The 24065-nt window shown below is 33.7% G+C and overlaps 1 protein-coding gene across 1 annotated transcript in view; it reads right to left on the bottom strand.

Annotated features, from left to right (window-relative positions):
- Positions 1–24065, bottom strand: part of LOC133639797 (FHF complex subunit HOOK-interacting protein 1A-like) — a 95570-nt gene that overhangs the window by 24855 nt on the left and 46650 nt on the right. The window contains exons 3-4 of the mRNA XM_062033409.1: positions 16211–16432; positions 1089–1760 (exon numbers count right to left, since the gene is read on the bottom strand). Of these exons, the coding sequence (XP_061889393.1) occupies positions 1089–1760; positions 16211–16315 (777 nt within the window). The 5' untranslated portion in view covers positions 16316–16432. The remainder of the gene's footprint in view (positions 1–1088; positions 1761–16210; positions 16433–24065) is intronic.

Here is a 24065-nt window from a genome sequence, read left to right as displayed (position 1 = left end):
TAAGAAACTCCGCCCTGACAGCTCCGCAAAAGAGGACGTATGGTCAGTCTATCCTAGCCCGTTAGCGACATGCTAGCAGCTAACGGGCTAGAAGTGTAACGGTACACAAACATTTCGGTTCGGTACGTACCTCGGTTTAGAGGTCACGGTTCGGTTCATTTTCGGTACAAGTAAGAAAACAACAAAATATACATTTTTGGGTTATTTATTTACCAAATATGCAAAATCTTCCACCAAAAATACGTGTGTTGTGCCTCGGTGTGCATTGTTTACTAGAGATGTCGGCAGGCCGATATTATTGGCCGATATATGCGTTAAAATGTAATATCGGAAATTATCGGTATCGTTTTTTTTTTTTTTTTATTAAATCAACATAAAAAACACAAGATACACTTACAATTAGTGCACCAACCCAAAAAACCTCCCTCCCCCATTTACACTCATTCACACAAAAGGGTTGTTACTTTCTGTTATTAATATTCTGCTTCCTACATTATATATCAATATATATCAATACAGTCTGCAAGGGATACAGTCCGTAAGCACACATGATTGTGCGTGCTGCTGCTCCACTAATAGTACTAACCTTTAACACTTCATTTTACTCATTTTCATTCATTACTAGTTTCTATGTAACTGTTTTTATATTGTTGTACTTTCTTTTTTATTCAAGAAAATGTTTTTAATTTATTTATCTTATTTTACTAATTTTTTAAAAAAGTACCTTATCTTCACTATACATGGTTGTCCAAATTAGGCATAATAATGTGTTAATTCCACGACTGCATTTATCGGTTGATATCGGTAACGGTTGATATCGGTAATTAAAGAGTTGGACAATATCGGAATATCGGATATCGGCAAAAAGCCATTATCGGACATCCCTATTGTTTACACAACGTGCGTTACGCTACTTAATATGTCCGTGTGGAAACTCGTTCGGTACACCTCCGAACCGAACCGGAACCCCCCGTACCGAAACGGTTCAATACAAATACACGTACCGTTACACCCCTACCATTTACACAACGTGACAACTTCACTGCTTTTGGGGTTTGCACACTGAATGTGAACATGCGTTGACTGACCGGACAGAAGAAGGTGTTCTCCGCGACGTGCTTGGCCACTCGCAGGTTCTCGGCCGACAAGGACATGATGAGCAGCAGGGCGTCTCTGGCCTGCTGGCCCACCGTGCCCTCCTTGTGGATGAAGGGGATGAGCAGGGAGAAGATGAGGAAGTTGGCAGCTCCCTGGTCCTTGCTGGTGTGGAAAAAGAGCTCCAGGATGGAGGGGTCCTTGGCCAGAACGCAGCACAGCTGGTGGAGCAGCAGCACCAGCTGTGCCTCCACCCGCGGCGCCGCCGTGCCCGAGCACGCCGACAGCAGCATCATGAGCGGCCTGAGGACGGGCTTGTGATGCAGCAGAGGCTGGCGCGACTGGCCCACCAGCATCTCGTACATCTTCAGCTGCTCCAGCTTCATGTCGTCGGTGAACTCCCTGCGGAGGCTCCACACAAACAGCCGCTCCATCACGTTCTCCATCACCACAAACTCCAGGATGGGGCCCATGGCGCCGGCCTTACCGCACTCCTCCTCCATAAGCAGGAAGAGCATGTGCTCCACGTAGTTCTGCACCGCGCTCGCCTCGTCGCCCGGCACGGGGCCGAAGCGGGGGCCGCCGCCGAGGTTGAGGACGGCCAGCGAGGGCAAGGCGGGCGTGCTGCCGCGGGAGGGCTCGTGTTTTTCGAGGATCTTCACCACCTGTAGGGAGGGACAACAATAGGTCACATGACTACCATCAAACTCAGGTTGGCCAGGGAGTGTGAGGTTCCCCAGGCTGACAGAAATGTGCTTGTTAATTGGCCCTTTTTCAGGAACTTCCACCAAAAACTACCCAGGTAGATTTAGTTAAGCATTTAAGTCCCATCTTAAAACTCATTTGTATACTATAGCCTTTAAATAGACCCCCTTTTAGACCAGTTGATCTGCCGTTTCTTTTCTGCTCTGCCCCCCTCTCCTTCGTGGAGGTTCGGTGGCCACGGATAAGGCGCTGGCTGTCCAAAGTCGGGACCCGGGGTGGACCGCTCGTCTGTGCATCGGTTGGGGACGTCTCTGCACTGCTGACCCGTCTCCGCTCGAGATGGTCTCCTGCTGGCCCCACTATGGACTGGACTCTCACACTATTATGTTAGATCCACTATTGACTGGACTCTCACACTATTATGTTAGATCCACTATGGACTGGACTCTCACACTATTATGTTAGATCCACTATGGACTGGACTCTCACACTATTATGTTAGATCCACTATGGACTGGACTCTCACACTATTATGTTAGATCCACTATGGACTGGACTCTCACTATTATGTTAGACCCACTATGGACTGGACTCTCACACTATTATGTTAGATCCACTATGGACTGGACTCTCACACTATTATGTTAGATCCACTATGGACTGGACTCTCCCACTATTATGTTAGATCCACTATGGACTGGACTCTCACTATTATGTTAGATCCACTATGGACTGGACTCTCACACAATTATGTTAGATCCACTATGGACTGGACTCTCACTATTATGTTAGATCCACTATGGACTGGACTCTCACACTATTATGTTAGATCCACTATGGACTGGACTCTCACTATTATTTTAGATCCACTATGGACTGGACTCTCACTATTATGTTAGATCCACTATGGACTGGACTCTCACACTATTATGTTAGATCCACTATGGACTGGACTCTCACTATTATGTTAGATCCACTATGGACTGGACCCTCACACTATTATGTTAGATCCACTATGGACTGGACTCTCTCACTATTATGTTAGATCCACTATGGACTGGACTCTCACACTATTATGTTAGATCCACTATGGTCTGGACTCTCACTATTATGTTAGATCCACTATGGACTGGACTCTCACACTATTATGTTAGATCCACTATGGACTGGACTCTCACACTATTATGTTAGGTCCACTATGGATTATAGAGCTGTAGCTCTATAATAAAACTCTGCATTTCAATAACCGTGACCGTATTATTCTTATAATGATGATGATAATAAGAATAGTTTGTTGTAAAAGACTGATTGGAAGTGAGTGGAGTGAGGTTCCACAGGCTGGAGAAAAAGTTAGTTGTAGTAAAAATAATGACATAACTCTTTATTTCAACAATTGTGACCATATAATAATAATAACTGTTTGTGGTAAAAGACTTGTATGGCGTGAATGGAGTGAGGTCCCCCAGGCTGGCAAAAAAAAAGCATAAGTCAATAACTCATGTGAATGATTCTATGGCCCTATTTTGATTTAGGATGTTATAGTTTGTGTTTGTTGATTGGAAATTAAATGTAGTGAGGTTCCCCAGGCTTGCACAAATGATCATGTCAGTAACTAAAAATAATGACTAGGGATGATGTTTGATAAGAAATTATCGAGTCCGAGCCCATTATCGAATCCTCTTATCGAACCGATTCCTTATCGATTCTCTTATCGAGTCCAGATAGGTTGTTGTATACGGAAAAAACACAATATTTGGTTTAACAAAAGCTCACTTTTATTTTATAAGAAAAAAATAAAATAGAATAAATAAATAAATATTGACTGTTACCCCCCCCCCCCCAAAAAAAATAAAATAAATAAATATTGACTGTTGTTAGCCTAGTATATTAAGTGGGATTTTTCAGAAAAACAAATATATACAGTAACATAAAAACAACCTGTCTCTGTGATCACTATAGGTGAATAGCCATGCTTTGAGGCGTTTTTTCCGGTCCATTATTTTTCCTGCTTTTGTGACATCACAAGAAATGACGTACCTCAGTCATTAGACTGAGGTACGTCATTTCTTGTGATGTCACACAGGGCATTTCTTGTGGGACGGGATTCGTTCCCAGGGATTCGAATAAAGAACCAACTCTTTTTCTTTACTATAGTGGCCTCGATAACGGGAAGCGGTTCTCAAAAATTGATTCGAGTCCATGGAATTGGTTCTTTTCTTATCAAACGGTTCTTTTCTTATCGAACAACCGGGAGAACCAGTTTCGAACATCATCCCTAATAATGACATAATTGTGCATTTTTAAATGGTCGGAAGTGAATGGAGTGAGGTTCCCATCCATCCATTTACTACCGCTTGTCCCTTTCAGGGCCGCTGGGGGTGCACTGCAAAAAGTCAGTGTTCAAAAACAAGAAGAAAAAAAAAAAAATGAGGGGTATTTTATTTGAACTAAGCAAAATTATCTGCCAATAGAACAAGAAAATTTGGCTTGTCAAGACTTTCCAAAACAAGTAAAATTAGCTAACCTCAATGAACCCAAAAATAGCTTAAAATAAGTATATTCTCACTAATAACAAGTGCACTTTTCTTGGTAGAAAAAAAAAAAGAGACCTTTCTGCTCAATATGTTGAAAAATATTCTTAAATGAAGTAAATGCTAGTGCCATTATCTTGACATAATGATATGCGTTTGAAACCAGCAAACTTATACTAAAAACTAATTTATTGTTCTTAATGGAAAGGCAACAAGGCAAGCGCTTGTTACTCTCGGGGTCTCCTAGCCGCTCAGGCAAATCATATTGTCTAAAAATGCATTTTTCCATGGATAACATGACATCATCGCGCCAAGTGCGTGCTCTTTCAGTCAATTAGTGCGCATATATACAGCCCGGCCCCCGGCCAAATTTTTTTAAATTGTAATTTTCAAGAATTCATCTGAATGTTCATGAACTATTTCTGTACAAAATAGTTATAAATGTCACATGTTAAATGTTTAAATATTAACTGTCAGTTTACTGTACTGTGCCAACTGTACTACTATATGAGTACGTATGTTCTATTGTTTCATTGGAAATAAAACAGCAAAGTCCATTTAGCTGTCATCTGTTTTAATTATGAGACACAATTGTGTCAAAGTCATGACTTTTTTTTTATTTCATGCTGAAAAATAAGCAATGATTACTTTAAAAAAAAGTAGTTTCATACTTGTGAGTGTTGATGACACAACAGTTGATATTCTAGTTTCAAGCATGTTTTACTCAATATAGCTCATCAAATCTCAGCAACAAGCTGTAATATCTTACTGACATCATTTAGGAGCAAAACACTTAAAACAAGTAAAACACTCTAACATAAAATCTGGTTAGTGAGAAGAATGATCTTAGACAGAAAATAAGCAAACATCACCCTTATTTGAGATATTTCATCTTACTTAGATTTCAGTTTTTGCAGTGTGCTGGAGTCTGTCCCAGCTGCACTCGGGCGGAAGGCGGGGCACAAGTGTCCACCTGGCGGCAGGTGAGGTTCCCCGGGATGACAACAATGATCATGTCATTAGTGTGTTCATTGTAGCTTTTGCAGATGGTGCAAAAGAGAATGGAGTGAGGTTTCCCAGGCCAGCAAAATTAGCATCCCCGAGAACTTTGTGGCCCTAATCTGAATTGCATTACCAAGGTTTGGAATATGAATCATGTTGTATCAATAACTGGTGTAGTGAATAGAAGAGCAGATAAAGTGACACTCTGCTTTGTGTGTGCTCTCCCTCCATTCAGTGTTGCTGCTTAGAAACCCAGACTGGTGACCATGGTGTCAGCGGTCCCACAGGTTCACCTGTGCTTTGGCAACAAACGTGGATGTGGGTCGATGGAAACAAGAACCTGCTGGGAGGTGAGCCTTCAGAGAATAGTTCATTATTTCGGATGACCACGTGTCCTCTTTAACGTGTCGACACTTTTTGGCCTATGTACTGCAAAGGTTTACTGGTGTAAAGGTGTTCATGCACAGCAGGGGTCACCAACACCAGGTAGCCCGTAAGGACCAGATGAGTAGCCCGCTGGCCTGTTCTAAAAATAGCTCAAATAGCAGCACTTACCAGTGAGCTGCCTCTATTTTTTAAATTGTATTTATTTACTAGCAAGCTGGTCTCGCTTTGCTCGACATTTTTAATTCTAAGAGAGACAAAACTCAAATAGAATTTGAAAATCCAAGAAAATATTTTAAAGACTTGGTCTTCACTTGTTTAAATAAATTCATTAATTTTTTTACTTTGCTTCTTATAACTTTCAGAAAGACAATTTTAGAGTAAAAATACAACCTTAAAAATTATTTTAGGATTTTTAAACACATATACCTTTTTACCTTTTAAATTCCTTCCTCTTCTTTCCTGACAATTTAAATCAATGTTCAAGTAAATTTATTTTTTTTATTGTAAAGAATAATACATCAATTTTAATTTAATTCTTCATTTTAGCTTCTGTCTTTTCGACAAAGAATATTTGTGAAATATTTCTTCAAACTTATTATGATTAAAATTCAAAAAAATTATTCTGGCAAATCTAGAAAATCTGTAGAATCAAATTTGAATCTTATTTCTAAGTCTTTTGAATTTCTTTTAAAATTTTCGTTCTGGAAAATCTAGAAGAAATAATGATTTGTCTTTGTTAGAAATATAGCTTGGTCCAATTTGTTATATATTCTAACAAAGTGTAGATTAGATTTTAACCTATTTAAAACATGTCATCAAAATTCTAAAATTAATCTTAATCAGGAAAAATTACTAATGATGTTCCATAAATTATTTTTTTTATTTTTTCAAAAAGATTCGAATTAGCTAGTTTTTCTCTCCTTTTTTTCGGTAGAATTTTGAATTTTAAAGAGTCGAAATTGAAGATAAACTATGTTTCAAAATGTAATTGTCATTTTTTTTCGTGTTTTCTCCTCTTTTAAACCGTTCAATTAAGTGTAAATATCATTAATTATTAATAATAACATAGAGTTAAAGGCAAATTGAGCAAATTGGCTATTTCTGGCAATTTATTTAAGTGTGTATCAAACTGGTAGCCCTTCGCATTAATCAGTACCCAAGAAGTAGCTCTTGCTTTCAAAAAGGTTGGTGACCCCTGATGTACAGTCTAGGGTTGTACGGTATACCGGTACTGCGATACTAATGAATCATATTCGGTACAATACCGCCTCTAAAAAGTACCAGTTAGCGGCCCTTTTGTTTTACGGTCATGACAGCGCGTCGTTACGTCTTGGCATTGCTGGTTTTACGAGCAGAGGAGCATGTTCGGCAGCACACACACACACAGAGTACTTACAAGCAGACACAGAGTGTAGACAGAAAAGGGAGAACGGACGCATTTTGGCTTAAAAAGTAAAGATAAAGGTGAAGTTATAACACCCTCAGGAAGAGGTGCTTTAAGACATGGCTAGCAGCTAACCTCCATCTGCAGTGTTTTAGCTACTTCTAAATCACTAATCCTCACCTCCATGGCGACAAATAAAGTAAGTTTCTTCCACGTATCATTATCACTGCAGGACGAGGAATAGCTAAATATGCTTCACTACGCACCGCAGGAGGATACAATAGCTCACCGGCGTCACAATGTAAACAAACGCCATGGGTGGATCTTCACCTGACATCCACTGTAATGATACCAAGTACAGGAGCGTATATAGTCGATACTACTATGATTAAATCAATATTTTTTAGCATCACAAAATATTTTTCCGTCCCTGGACACATGAGGACTTTGAATATGACCAATGTATGATCCTGTACCTACTTGGTATCAGATCGAAAGCATCCAAACAAGAGAAGAATAAGTGATTGTTACATTTTAACAGAAGTGTAAATAGAACATGTTAAAACAGAAAATAAGCAGATTTTAACAATAAATGAACAAGTAGATTAATAATTAATTTTTAAAGTTCGTCCCTCATAATGTGTACAAAATAATAGGTGTATAAATGACACAATATGTTACTGCATACTAATTAGGAGTCTTTGTTTGTTTACTTACTACTAACAGACAAGTTGTCTAGTATGTTCACTATTTTATTTAAGAACTAAATTGCAATAATAAACATATGTTTCATGTACCCTAAGATTTTTTGTTAAAATAAGGACAATAATTACATTTTTTTTGTGGTCCCCTTTATGTAGAAAAGTATCAAAATACATTTTGGTACCAGTACCAAAATATTGGTATCTGGACAACACTAGTACAGATATACATTTATATTGATATACTATTCACTATTAGAAGCGGCCCTCTGAGAGCAACCATAACTGCGATGTGGCCCTCCATGAAAACAAGTTGGATATAGACCAGGGGTCACCAACGTGGTGCCCGCGGGCACCAGGTAGCCCGTAAGGACCAGATGAGTAGCCTGCTGGCCTGTTCTAAAAATAGCTCAAATAGCAGCACTTACCAGTGAGCTGCCTCTATTTTTTAAATTGTATTTATTTACTAGCCAGCTGGTCTCGCTTTGCTCGACATTTTTAATTCTAAGAGAGACAAAACTCAAATAGAATTTGAAAATCCAAGAAAATATTTTAAAGACTTGGTCTTCACTTGTTTAAATAAATTAATTAATTTTTTTACTTTGCCTCTTATAACTTTCAGAAAGACAATTTTAGAGAAAAAATACAACCTTAAAAATGATTTTAGGATTTTTAAACACATATACCTTTTTACCTTTTAAATTCCTTCCTCTTCTTTCCTGACAATTTAAATCAATGTTCAAGTAAATTAATTTTTTTTATTGTAAAGAATAATAAATACATTTTAATTTAATTCTTCATTTTAGCTTCTGTTTTTTCGACGAAGAATATTTGTGAAATATTTCGTCAAACTTAATATGATTAAAATTTTTAAAAAATTATTCTGGCAAATCTAGAAAATCTGTAGAATCAAATTTAAATCTTATTTCAAAGTCTTTTGAATTTATTTGAAAAATGTTTGTTCTGGAAAATCTAGAAGAAATAATGATTTGTCTTTGTTAGAAATATAGCTTGGTCCAATTTGTTATATATTCTAACAAAGTGCAGATTGGATTTTAACCTATTTAAAACATGTCATCAAAATTCTAAAATTAATCTTAATCAGGAAGAATGACTAATGATGTTCCATAAATTATTTTTTTTAATTTTTTCAACAAGATTCGAAGTAGCTAGTTTTTCTCTTCTTTTTTTTGGTTGAATTTTGAATTTTAAAGAGTCGAAATTGAAGATAAACTATGTTTCAAAATGTAATTGTCATTTTTGTGTGTTTTCTCCTCTTTTAAACCGTTCAATTAAGTGTAAATATCATTAATTATTAATAATAACATAGAGTTAAAGGTAAATTGAGCAAATTGGCTATTTCTGGCAATTTATTTAAGTGTGTATCAAACTGGTAGCCCTTCGCATTAATCACTACCCAAGAAGTAGCTCTTGCTTTCAAAAAGGTTGGTGACCCCTGATATAGACTGTATTAGAAAAGTATCGAAATATATTTTGGTACTAGTACCAAAATATTGGTATGGGGACAACCCTAGTCCAGTCAGTAGAAGATGAGTTGTATGCTGCATCTTATCTGCTGCCCTGCAGGCCTCACTGAGCTTTGTTTGTTTGCCCGGACTTCCTGAATGAGTGGTGGGTTATTTGCCAAGTGACCCCTCATAAATCTGTGGCTGTTATCTGTGTGTCCTAGGTCACATGGTCTTCAAGGGCGTGCTGGGACTCTTAACATCTGACATAAGGGGAACATCAAGTCAGACCTCCGCCAAGGAGGTGTGACTGACGGGGCAGTTCTTATTGTGAAATCTACCTAGCAACACATGAGTGGTAAGTGTTTGATCTCCATGAGACATTCTTGCACGTTCTCTTCAATTACAGCTGTTTTTCTTTCACTTTTAAAACTGATTTTCAAGCAAAAATACAACATTCTGATCAGATTTTCCACATTGTTTTCACACAAATACCAATCCAATCCACTTTATTTGTAAAGCACATTTGAACAACAAAAATGTTTCCAAAGTGCTGCACAACATCCATTTTCTACCGCTTCGGGGTCGCAGTAAAAACTAAAAATAAATAAATATAAAAATAAATATGATTAAAATTATTTTAAAGGGTAAAACTAATTAAAGCAATAAATAAAAATAAAAATTTAAAAACACAGAGGACCACACAACTGAGAGCCAGCATGGACGAATAGAACAGACAAGCCATTGTAATGTCTGCTCGCGGGAAAACAAAAATCCTAATCTACAATTTGACTCCCTGGAATGGCCTTGACGCTGCAACAACAGGAGCAGGCTGTTCTGAAAACATCCCCCCCCAAGGACACCTCAATGATGGACGCTTTTGACCTCCCTCCCTCCTCAACGACACCTGGAGTCAATCTTTTGCTTGCATGCAGAACGGCCCCAGGCCTATGGACACTACGTTAACACACCCAAAACAATGGGCACATACACACCCCCACCCCCACACCTTCACCAACGCTTGAATCTCCTTCGGGGTGATGAACGGCTGGCAGCGCTTCATAGCAGCAGTCTACCTCCAGGGCCCTATAGACTCGACTCTCACTATTATGTTAGATCCACTATGGACTGGACGCTCACACTATTATATTAGATCCACTATGGACTCGACTCTCACTATTATGTTAGATCCACTATGGACTGGATGCTCACTATTATGTTAGATCCACTATGGACTCGACTCTCACACTATTGTGTTAGATCCACTATGAACTGGACTCTCACTATTATGTTAGATCCACTATGGACTCGACTCTCACTATTATGTTAGATCCACTATGGACTGGATGCTCACTATTATGTTAGATCCACTATGGACTGGACTCTCACACTATTATGTTAGATCCACTATGGACTCGACTCTCACACTATTGTGTTAGATCCACTATGAACTGGACTCTCACTATTATGTTAGATCCACTATGGACTGGACTCTCACACTATTATGTTAGATCCACTATGGACTGGACTCTCACACTATTATATTAGATCCACTATGGACTCGACTCTCACTATTATGTTAGATCCACTATGGACTGGATGCTCACTATTATGTTAGATCCACTATGGACTGGACTCTCACTATTATGTTAGATCCACTATGGACTCGACTCACACTATTGTGTTAGATCCACTATGAACTGGACTCTCACTATTATGTTAGATCCACTATGGACTGGACTCTCACTATTATGTTAGATCCACTCTGGACTGGACTCTCACTATTATGTTAGATCCACTATGGACTCGACTCTCACACTATTATGTTAGATCCACTATGGACTGGATGCTCACTATTATGTTAGATCCACTATAATAATAATAATAATGGATTAGATTTATATAGCGCTTTTCTAGACACTCAAAGCGCTTCACAGAGAAGTGAGAACCCATCATTCATATTTACAACTCATTCATTCATCATTCATTCTCCGGTGTGAGCGGCACCGGGGGCAAGGGTGAAGTGTCCTGCCCAAGGACACAACGGCAGCGATTTTTTGGATGGTAAGAGGCGGGGAGCGAACCTGCAACCCTCAGGTTTCTGGCACGGTTGCTCTACCCACTACGCCATACCGCCCCACTATGGACTCGACTCTCACACTATTGTGTTAGATCCACTATGAACTGGACTCTCACTATTATGTTAGATCCACTATGGACTGGACTCTCACACTATTATGTTAGATCCACTATGAACTGGACTCTCACTATTATGTTAGATCCACTATGGACTGGACTCTCACACTATTATGTTAGATCCACTATGAACTGGACTCTCACTATTATGTTAGATCCACTATGGACTGGACTCTCACACTATTATGTTAGATCCACTATGGACTGGACTCTCACACTATTATGATAGATCCACTATGGACTGGACTCTCACTATTATGTTAGATCCACTATGGACTGGACTCTCACTATTATGTTAGATCCACTATGGACTGGACTCTCACACTATTATGATAGATCCACTATGGACTGGACTCTCACTATTATGTTAGATCCACTATGGACTGGACTCTCACTATTATGTTAGATCCACTATGGACTGGACTCTCACTATTATGTTAGATCCACTATGGACTGGACTCTCACTATTATGTTAGATCCACTATGGACTGGACTCTCACTATTATGTTAGATCCACTATGGACTGGACTCTCACACTATTATGCTAGATCCACTATGGACTGGACTCTCACACTATTATGTTAGATCCACTATGGACTGGACTCTCACACTATTATGTTAGATCCATTATGGACTGGACTCACACTATTATGTTAGATCCACTATGGACTGGACTCTCACTATTATGTTAGATCCACTATGGACTGGACTCTAACTATTATGTTAGATCCACTATGGACTGGACTCTCACACTATTATGTTAGATCCACTATGGACTGGACTCTCACACTATTATGTTAGATCCACTATGGACTGGACTCTCACACTATTATGTTAGATCCACTATGGACTGGACTCTCACACTGTTATGTTAGATCCACTATGGACTGGACTCTCACACTATTATGTTAGATCCACTATGGACTGGACTCTCACACTATTATGTTAGATCCACTATGGACTGGACTCACACTATTATGTTAGATCCACTATGGACTGGACTCTCTCACTATTATGTTAGATCCACTATGGACTGGACTCTCACTATTATGTTAGATCCACTATGGATTAGACTCTCTCACTATTATGTTAGATCCACTATGGACTGGACTCTCTCACTATTATGTTAGATCCACTATGGACTGGACTCTCACTATTATGTTAGATCCACTATGGATTAGACTCTCTCACTATTATGTTAGATCCACTATGGACTGGACTCTCTCACTATTATGTTAGATCCACTATGGACTGGACTCTCAACATTGCTTCTAGTTGTTGTGTTGGGATGGTTTTGTGTCATGTTGAGTACAAAGTTAGTGTACAAGGTTAAGTTTTGTGTTATGTTGAGTACAAAGTTAGTGTACAAGGTTAAGAACCTACAGTATGTTTCCTACTTCACATATACAGCCCAACGCTTTCCACCCAAAAAGTCAGTGGGTGTGGTGGTCTAACTGTCCCGAGGGAAGGGGAGACCCTGCCAAGATTCCACTGGCAAGATGGCCGCGGTGCACGTTAGCGTTGCCGAGAGCACTTTCTCCTGTCACCGTGGCAACAAATATTTTGCGAGGGGCCTCGCCTCGATGACGGAGGAGTGATACTTGACCCTACCTCACAATTAGTAACCTTCTTTCTGTCAGCCATGTGAGAGAAACACCACTAGAAGGCCTAGAACAGGACTGTCCAGAGTGCGGCGGGGGGGGGGCATTTGTGGCCTGCAGCTCATTTTTTAGCAGCACAATTGTTAGCATGCTAATATTAGCATGCCAGCTTTTTGGCTAATTGACTAATTTGTCAAATATTACTACATCTCAGTCAGGGGCGTCACTAGATTTTAAGGACAGGGGGGGGGCTTAGCCCCCAGGAGATGCACAGGATGCGAGCACAAAACTTCACAAACGGCTAACAAAGACTTAGAAATGAATCATTGTTATTATTATTATTTCAGTGGGTTTATTTTCAATGTGTGTTCAGTACAACAACAAACATGGTGACATTTTGTTTACAGCATCAACAAGAAACAATGACTTGCATGATCCTTCAAGATACACTGAAACACAATGAAAGTCATGGCATTAGCATCTATGTTATTACTTCACAACATAGAGGCTAATGCCACCACTTTCGCTCACAATACAGTAATTGTTTGTTCCCAAATATTTTGAAGTTGCACAGATTACATTTTGGGCACATATGTGACTAAAATGATTGTAAATTCAAGCCCTGGAAATATTACTTAATTACTTGAATTAAAGTAATATCTGGATCGGGATCATTTGGCTTGTATATAATATATTTATATATACACTACCGTTCAAAAGTTTGGGGTCACCCAAACAACTTTGTGGAATAGCCTTCATTTCTAAGAACAAGAATAGACTGTCGAGTTTCAGATGAAAGTTCTCTTTTTCTGGCCATTTTGAGCGTTTAATTGACCCCACAAATGTGATGCTCCAGAAACTCAATCTGCTCCAAGGAAGGTCAGTTTTGTAGCTTCTGTAACGAGCTAAAGTGTTTTCAGATGTGTGAACATGATTGCACAAGGGTTTTCTAATCATCAATTAGCCTTCTGAGCTAATGAGCAAACACATTGTACCATTAGAACACTGGAGTGATAGTTGCTGGAAATGGGCCTCTATACACCTATGTAGATATTGCACCAAAAAGCAGACATTTGCAGCTAGAATAGTCATTTACCACATTAGCAATGTATAGAGTGTATTTCTTTAAAGTTAAGACTAGTTTAAAGTTATCTTCATTGAAAAGTACAGTGCTTTTCCTTCAAAAATAAGGACAATTCAATGTGACCCCAAACTTTTGAACGGTAGTGTATATATATATATATATATATATATATATATATATATATATATATATATATATATATATATATATATATATATATATATATATATATATATATATATATATATATTATGGCAAGCCGTTAAGGAAATTAAATATATATGGAAGTCTGAATAGAAATGAGAAACGTTTATATATACTGTAAATAAGAAAGACTGCTGATCTGAAAAAGAGCCAAAGCTGTCAAAGAGCTGAGGGACCATCTTCAAAGTGCAACGCTGAAACAAATAATGCAAACAATAAAACATAACTTCCAAGGCTTGAGAGTAATGTAGTCCCGTCGTCCCGGGGTCGGTAAAAAAAATGCACTGGACAAAATTAAATGCTCCCTGGGACGATGGCTTTTAACCATTTTCTTTCTTTTTCTTTTTATGTATTTATTCATTTTACATTTTATATTAAATGTCTTGGTTCTTCCACCCTCTGAAAATCCTATGAAATGTTTAACAAGCCATACTATAATAATACAACAGCTATTAATGTAACAATACAATAAAACAAATATATTTAATGATGTTTTTTTCATTATTTTAACTGTATATAGATTCTACAAGAAACACAAAACTTAAAAACTAAATTATTTACAATTGCAGACACAAGGTTCTTGTTCTGCAGTGCTGTGTGCTAATGTGCTTCGTACACCTGCAGGACCGCAAGCAAGGTCGCAGAGAAAATGCGGACAGGATTTTGAGTGATGTGGGCCTTTTTTTATATGAACAAGTGGAATGGATTGGATACCGACGCACTAAAGGGGCTCTCTATCTTACGCTATGAAGTGAGGGGAAACTGAGTGAATATAGACAGGTTATATTATTATTTATTTAAACTCATATTCGGGCCACTTTATAAAGAATATGTCGGCATGTATTTGTAAAAAAAAAAAAAAAAAAAAAGAAAATAATACTTTTATGGAAAAACAAATAAGTAGATTTTTAGAAAATAATAGTTTTATGGAAAAAAAATAAGTAGCTTTTTAGAAAATAATACTTTTATGGAAAAACAAATAAGTAGCTTTTTAGAAAATAATACTTTTATGGAAAAACAAATAAGTAGCTTTTTAGAAAATAATACTTTTATGTAAAAAAAAATAAGTAGCTTTTTAGATAATAATACTTTTATGGAAAAAAAATAAGTAGCTATTTAGAAAATAATACTTTTATGGAAAAAAATAAGTAGCTTTTTAGAAAATTATACTTTTATGGAAAAAAAAATAAGTAGCTTTTTAGAAAATAATACTTTTATGGAAAAAAATAAGTAGCTTTTTAGATAATAATACTTTTATGGATAAAAAAAATTAGTAGCTATTTAGAAAATAATACTTTTATGGAAAAAAAATAAGTAGCTTTTTAGAAAATTATACTTTTATGGAAAAAAAAAAATTGATTTTTAAAAAAAAAATTTAACACCAAATTATTTATGGGGGCTTAAGAACATTTTAGGGGGGCTTGAGCCCCCCTAAAATAGGCCTAACAATGCCAATGATCTCAGTCATAGTTTAGTCCTTGATGCATTTGAATGTTAGCATCTGTAAGCATGCTATTGTTAGAATGTTAGCATAGCACTGTTAGCATGCTAGCTTTGTGTTAGCTCATTTTGCTCATATTTTTTTGTTACTTGACGCTATCTCGCCGTCGTGCTAATTTGTTAGCATTTCAAATGGGATTTGGCTCTTCAGCAGTCACACAAGATTTATACCAAATTCATTTTTTAAATTTTATTATATTGTATTGGTGTTGATGGAGGAAACTACCAAGATGGCGCCCGCAGCATTTGATTTGTCAGTCTGTGGTCCTCAGTGGAAAAAATCTAGCCGGGTGTTGTTTTAAGGAGGTGTTATTGCAGACATAACCAGTAGGGGGGGCAGTGACTGACATGTACCTGAGCCCAGTGGTTCTTGAAGACAATCATGCAGGTCTCTGGGTCCACGCCTTGCAGCACCAGAGACTGCCCATCTTGGTTTCCGTTGGCAACCATGGAAGCCATCGCGGCGGGCGGGCTCTCATGTGGCTTTCACCATGTCACAAGCGGGGGCGGTAGGGCGTCCATGACTGCTGAGTGGGTGCGAGCGTAACCACGGGAGACAGACTAGCCACACGAGACCTGTAGGGGGGCGGGGAAACACACCGGTTCAGAGACCTGAGGGAAAAAAAAGCCACATCTCCAGAAACATTGTGCATAGTTCACCCCACCCTGCTGCAGCTATGCGAGGCATGCAGGGACAATATCCAGTGAGGTCACATGACTTGAGAGCGCGCTGTCAAATAGTTGTGAGTGGAGCTCACGCTACGCCAAAGTTTTCCAAAACTTTTTGGAAATTGGCAAGGTGTCTATATTTGGACAGAGGAAGGACTTGTTGTGGTTGGACAAGTGGACTAGTGGGCTGGAGCAGGACTTTTGCTTTGCTGTGACAACACTAAGAACCTTCTGGAGCCATCCTAGGCAACATGACATAACTCACTGCTAGACGATCCAGTACTACACACAAATAAAGTAACTAGGACCCAGTACTCTACACAAATAAAGTGACTAGGACCCAGTACTCTACACAAATAAAGTGACTAGGACCCAGTACTCCACACAAATAAAGTGACTAGGACCCAGTACTACACACAAATAAAGTGACTAGGACCCAGTACTCGACACAAATAAAGTGACTGGGACCCAGTACTCTACACAAATAAAGTAACTAGGACCCAGTACTCTACACAAATAAAGTAACTAGGACCCAGTACTCTACACAAATAAAGTGACTAGGACCCAGTACTCTACACAAATAAAGTGACTAGGACCCAGTACTCTACACAAATAAAGTAACTAGGACCCAGTACTCTACACAAATAAAGTGACTAGGACCCAGTACTACACACAAATAAAGTAACTAGGACCCAGTACTCCACACAAATAAAGTGACTAGGACCCAGTACTCTACACAAATAAAGTGACTAGGACCCAGTACTCTACACAAATAAAGTGACTAGGACCCAGTACTCTACACAAATAAAGTAACTAGGACCCAGTACTCTACACAAATAAAGTGACTAGGACCCAGTACTCTACACAAATAAAGTAACTAGGACCCAGTACTCAACACAAATAAAGTGACTAGGACCCAGTACTCTACACAAATAAAGTAACCAGGACCCAGTACTCTACACAAATAAAGTGACTAGGACCCAGTACTCTACACAAATAAAGTAACTAGGACCCAGTATTCCACACAAATAAAGTGACTAGGACCCAGTACTCTACACAAATAAAGTAACTAGGACCCAGTACTCTACACAAATAAAGTGACTAGGACCCAGTACTCTACACAAATAAAGTAACTAGGACCCAGTACTCTACACAAATAAAGTGACTAGGACCCAGTACTCTACACAAATAAAGTAACTAGGACCCAGTACTCAACACAAATAAAGTGACTAGGACCCAGTACTCTACACAAATAAAGTGACTAGGATCCAGTACTCCACACAAATAAAGTAACTAGGACCCAGTACTCCACACAAATAAAGTAACTAGGACCCAGTACTCTACACAAATAAAGTAACTAGGACCCAGTACTCTACACAAATAAAGTAACTAGGACCCAGTACTCTACACAAATAAAGTAACTAGGACCCAGTACTCTACACAAATAAAGTAACTAGGACCCAGTACTCTACACAAATAAAGTAACTAGGACCCAGTACTACACACAAATAAAGTAACTAGGACCCAGTACTTTGCACAAATAAAGTGACTAGGACCCAGTACTCTACACAAATAAAGTGACTAGGACCCAGTACTCTACACAAATAAAGTGACTAGGACCCAGTACTCTACACAAATAAAGTGACTAGGACCCAGTACTCTACACAAATAAAGTAACTAGGACCCAGTACTCTACACAAATAAAGTGACTAGGACCCAGTACTCTACACAAATAAAGTAACTAGGACCCAGTACTCTACACAAATAAAGTGACTAGGACCCAGTACTCTACACAAATAAAGTAACTAGGACCCAGTACTCGACACAAATAAAGTAACTAGGACCCAGTATTCCACACAAATAAAGTGACTAGGACCCAGTACTCTACACAAATAAAGTAACTAACCAGTTACGAGGAACTACACACTACCACAGGTTTTAAACTCAAGGCTTTTTTTTCATAAAATTATAACTTTTGTGGAGGAAAAATCTAAATGGATTTGAATAAAATTACAACTTTTTGGGGTCAAACTAAACTTTACTGTCATAAAATACAAATGTTTGGGGTGTCAAATTAAACTTTTTTCTAAAAAGAAATGACGACTTCTTGGACTAAATAATATAGCTGTTCTCAAAGGATTGACTTTTTGCGGGAGACATAATTTTATTCATCCATTCATCCATTTTCTACCGCTTATCCCTTTCAGGGTCGCGGGGGGTGCTGGAGCCTATCTCAGCTACAACTTTATTTGATCAAAATTGTGACATTTTAATTATTATTATCACTATTATTATTATGTTATTACTTTTATTCATACATTTTATTACTTTTTTTTTCCATAAAAGTATTATTATCTAAAAAGCTACTTATTTTTTTTTCATAAAAGTATAATTTTCTAAAAAGCTACTTTTTTTTTTTTCCATAAAAGTATTATTTTCTAAAAAGCTACTTATTTTTTTCCATAAAAGTGTAATTTTCTAAAAAGCTACTTATTTTTTTCCATAAAAGTATTATTTTCTAAATAGCTACTTTTTTTTTTTCCATAAAAGTATTATTTTCTAAAAAGCTACTTATTTTTTTTCCATAAAAGTATAATTTTCTAAAAAGCTACTTATTTTTTTTCCATAAAAGTATTATTTTCTAAAAATCTACTTATTTGTTTTTCCATAAAAGTATTATTTTCTAAAAAGCTATTTTTTTTTCCATAAAAGTATAATTTTCTAAAAAGCTACTTATTTTTTTCCATAAAAGTATTATTTTCTAAAAAGCTACTTATTTGTTTTCCATAAAAGTATTATTTTCTAAAAAGCTACTTATTTTTTTTCCATAAAAGTATAATTTTCTAAAAAGCTACTTATTTTTTTCCATAAAAGTATTATTTTCTAAATAGCTACTTATTTCTTTTCCATAAAAGTATTATTATCTAAAAAGCTACTTTTTTTTTTTTTACATAAAAGTATTATTTTCTAAAAAGCTACTTATTTGTTTTCCATAAAAGTATTATTTTCTAAAAAGCTACTTATTTGTTTTTCCATAAAAGTATTATTTTCTAAAAAGCTACTTATTTTTTTTCCATAAAAGTATAATTTTCTAAAAAGCTACTTATTTGTTTTTCCATAAAAGTATTATTTTCTAAAAATCTACTTATTTGTTTTTCCATAAAAGTATAATTTTCTAAAAAGCTACTTTTTTTTTTCCATAAAAGTATTATTTTCTAAATAGCTACTTATTTTTTTTCCATAAAAGTATTATTATCTAAAAAGCTACTTTTTTTTTTTTACATAAAAGTATTATTTTCTAAAAAGCTACTTTTTTTTTTTACATAAAAGTATAATTTTCTAAAAAGCTACTTATTTGTTTTTCCATAAAAGTATTATTTTCTAAAAAGCTACTTATTTGTTTTTCCATAAAAGTATTATTTTCTAAAAAGCTACTTATTTTTTTTCCATAAAAGTATAATTTTCTAAAAAGCTACTTATTTTTTTTCCATAAAAGTATTATTTTCTAAAAATCTACTTATTTGTTTTTCCATAAAAGTATTATTTTCTAAAAATCTACTTATTTTTTTTCCATAAAAGTATTATTTTCTAAAAAGCTATTTATTTTTTTTCCATAAAAGTATAATTTTCTAAAAAGCTACTTATTTTTTTCCATAAAAGTATTATTTTCTAAAAAGCTACTTATTTGTTTTTCCATAAAAGTATTATTTTCTAAAAAGCTACTTATTTTTTTCCATAAAAGTATAATTTTCTAAAAAGCTACTTATTTTTTTCCATAAAAGTATTATTTTCTAAATAGCTACTTATTTTTTTTCCATAAAAGTATTATTTTCTAAAAAGCTACTTATTTTTTTTCCATTAAAGTATTATTTTCTAAAAATCTACTTATTTGTTTTTCCATAAAAGTATTATTTTCAAAAAGCTATTTTTTTTTTTTCCATAAAAGTATAATTTTCTAAAAAGCTACTTATTTTTTTTCCATAAAAGTATTATTTTCTAAAAAGCTACTTATTTGTTTTCCATAAAAGTATTATTTTCTAAAAAGCTACTTATTTTTTTTCCATAAAAGTATAATTTTCTAAAAAGCTACTTATTTTTTTTCCATAAAAGTATTATTTTCTAAATAGCTACTTATTTTTTTTCCATAAAAGTATTATTTTCTAAAAAGCTACTTTTTTTTTTTCCATAAAAGTATAATTTTCTAAAAATCTACTTATTTGTTTTTCCATAAAAGTATTATTTTCTAAAAATCTACTTATTTGTTTTTCCATAAAAGTATTATTTTCTAAAAAGCTACTTATTTTTTTTCCATAAAAGTATAATTTTCTAAAAAGCTACTTATTTTTTTCCATAAAAGTATTATTTTCTAAAAAGCTACTTATTTGTTTTTCCATAAAAGTATTATTTTCTAAAAAGCTACTTATTTTTTTCCATAAAAGTATAATTTTCTAAAAAGCTACTTATTTTTTTCCATAAAAGTATTATTTTCTAAATAGCTACTTATTTTTTTTCCATAAAAGTATTATTTTCTAAAAAGCTACTTATTTTTTTTCCATAAAAGTATAATTTTCTAAAAAGCTACTTATTTTTTTTCCATAAAAGTATTATTTTCTAAAAATCTACTTATTTGTTTTTCCATAAAAGTATTATTTTCTAAAAAGCTATTTTTTTTTCCATAAAAGTATAATTTTCTAAAAAGCTACTTATTTTTTTTCCATAAAAGTATTATTTTCTAAAAAGCTACTTATTTGTTTTCCATAAAAGTATTATTTTCTAAAAAGCTACTTATTTTTTTTCCATAAAAGTATAATTTTCTAAAAAGCTACTTATTTATTTTCCATAAAAGTATTATTTTCTAAATAGCTACTTATTTTTTTTTCCATAAAAGTATTATTATCTAAAAAGCTACTTATTTTTTTTTATACATAAAAGTATTATTTTCTAAAAAGCTACTTATTTTTTTTCCATAAAAGTATTATTTTCTAAAAAGCTACTTATTTTTTTTCCATAAAAGTATAATTTTCTAAAAAGCTACTTATTTTTTTTCCATAAAAGTATTATTTTCTAAAAATCTACTTATTTGTTTTTCCATAAAAGTATTATTTTCTAAAAAGCTATTTATTTTTTTTCCATAAAAGTATAATTTTCTAAAAAGCTACTTATTTTTTTTCCATAAAAGTATTATTTTCTAAAAAGCTACTTATTTGTTTTCCATAAAAGTATTATTTTCTAAAAAGCTACTTATTTTTTTTCCATAAAAGTATAATTTTCTAAAAAGCTACTTATTTTTTTTCCATAAAAGTATTATTTTCTAAATAGCTACTTTTTTTTTTTCCATAAAAGTATTATTTTCTAAAAAGCTACTTTTTTTTTTTCCATAAAAGTATAATTTTCTAAAAATCTACTTATTTGTTTTTCCATAAAAGTATTATTTTCTAAAAATCTACTTATTTGTTTTTCCATAAAAGTATTATTTTCTAAAAAGCTATTTATTTATTTTCCATAAAAGTATAATTTTCTAAAAAGCTACTTATTTTTTTCCATAAAAGTATTATTTTCTAAAAAGCTACTCATTTGTTTTTCCATAAAAGTATTATTTTCTAAAAAGCTACTTATTTTTTTCCATAAAAGTGTAATTTTCTAAAAAGCTACTTATTTTTTTCCATAAAAGTATTATTTTCTAAATAGCTACTTTTTTTTTTTCCATAAAAGTATTATTTTCTAAAAAGCTACTTATTTTTTTTCCATAAAAGTATAATTTTCTAAAAAGCTACTTATTTTTTTTCCATAAAAGTATTATTTTCTAAAAATCTACTTATTTGTTTTTCCATAAAAGTATTATTTTCTAAAAAGCTATTTTTTTTTTTCCATAAAAGTATAATTTTCTAAAAAGCTACTTATTTTTTTCCATAAAAGTATTATTTTCTAAAAAGCTACTTATTTGTTTTCCATAAAAGAATTATTTTCTAAAAAGCTACTTATTTTTTTTCCATAAAAGTATAATTTTCTAAAAAGCTACTTATTTTTTTCCATAAAAGTATTATTTTCTAAATAGCTACTTATTTCTTTTCCATAAAAGTATTATTATCTAAAAAGCTACTTTTTTTTTTTTTACATAAAAGTATTATTTTCTAAAAAGCTACTTATTTGTTTTCCATAAAAGTATTATTTTCTAAAAAGCTACTTATTTGTTTTTCCATAAAAGTATTATTTTCTAAAAAGCTACTTATTTTTTTTTCCATAAAAGTATAATTTTCTAAAAAGCTACTTATTTGTTTTTCCATAAAAGTATTATTTTCTAAAAATCTACTTATTTGTTTTTCCATAAAAGTATAATTTTCTAAAAAGCTCCTTTTTTTTTCCATAAAAGTATTATTTTCTAAATAGCTACTTATTTTTTTTCCATAAAAGTATTATTATCTAAAAAGCTACTTTTTTTTTTTTACATAAAAGTATTATTTTCTAAAAAGCTACTTTTTTTTTTTACATAAAAGTATAATTTTATAAAAAGCTACTTATTTGTTTTTCCATAAAAGTATTATTTTCTAAAAAGCTACTTATTTGTTTTTCCATAAAAGTATTATTTTCTAAAAAGCTACTTATTTTTTTTCCATAAAAGTATAATTTTCTAAAAAGCTACTTATTTTTTTTTCCATAAAAGTATTATTTTCTAAAAATCTACTTATTTGTTTTTCCATAAAAGTATTATTTTCTAAAAATCTACTTATTTTTCTTCCATAAAAGTATTATTTTCTAAAAAGCTATTTATTTTTTTTCCATAAAAGTATAATTTTCTAAAAAGCTACTTATTTTTTTCCATAAAAGTATTATTTTCTAAAAAGCTACTTATTTGTTTTTCCATAAAAGTATTATTTTCTAAAAAGCTACTTATTTTTTTCCATAAAAGTATAATTTTCTAAAAAGCTACTTATTTTTTTCCATAAAAGTATTATTTTCTAAATAGCTACTTATTTTTTTCCATAAAAGTATTATTTTCTAAAAAGCTACTTATTTTTTTTCCATAAAAGTATAATTTTCTAAAAAGCTACTTATTTTTTTTCCATTAAAGTATTATTTTCTAAAAATCTACTTATTTGTTTTTCCATAAAAGTATTATTTTCTAAAAAGCTATTTATTTATTTTCCATAAAAGTATAATTTTCTAAAAAGCTACTTATTTTTTTCCATAAAAGTATTATTTTCTAAAAAGCTACTCATTTGTTTTTCCATAAAAGTATTATTTTCTAAAAAGCTACTTATTTTTTTCCATAAAAGTGTAATTTTCTAAAAAGCTACTTATTTTTTTCCATAAAAGTATTATTTTCTAAATAGCTACTTTTTTTTTTTCCATAAAAGTATTATTTTCTAAAAAGCTACTTATTTTTTTTCCATAAAAGTATAATTTTCTAAAAAGCTACTTATTTTTTTTCCATAAAAGTATTATTTTCTAAAAATCTACTTATTTGTTTTTCCATAAAAGTATTATTTTCTAAAAAGCTATTTTTTTTTTCCATAAAAGTATAATTTTCTAAAAAGCTACT

This window comes from Entelurus aequoreus, linkage group LG22, assembly GCF_033978785.1.
Source record: "Entelurus aequoreus isolate RoL-2023_Sb linkage group LG22, RoL_Eaeq_v1.1, whole genome shotgun sequence".
In the NCBI taxonomy this organism is placed as follows: Eukaryota; Metazoa; Chordata; class Actinopteri; order Syngnathiformes; family Syngnathidae; genus Entelurus; species Entelurus aequoreus.
The sequence above is the reverse complement of the archived record's forward strand: the minus strand, read 5'-3'. Positions and strand labels throughout refer to the sequence as shown.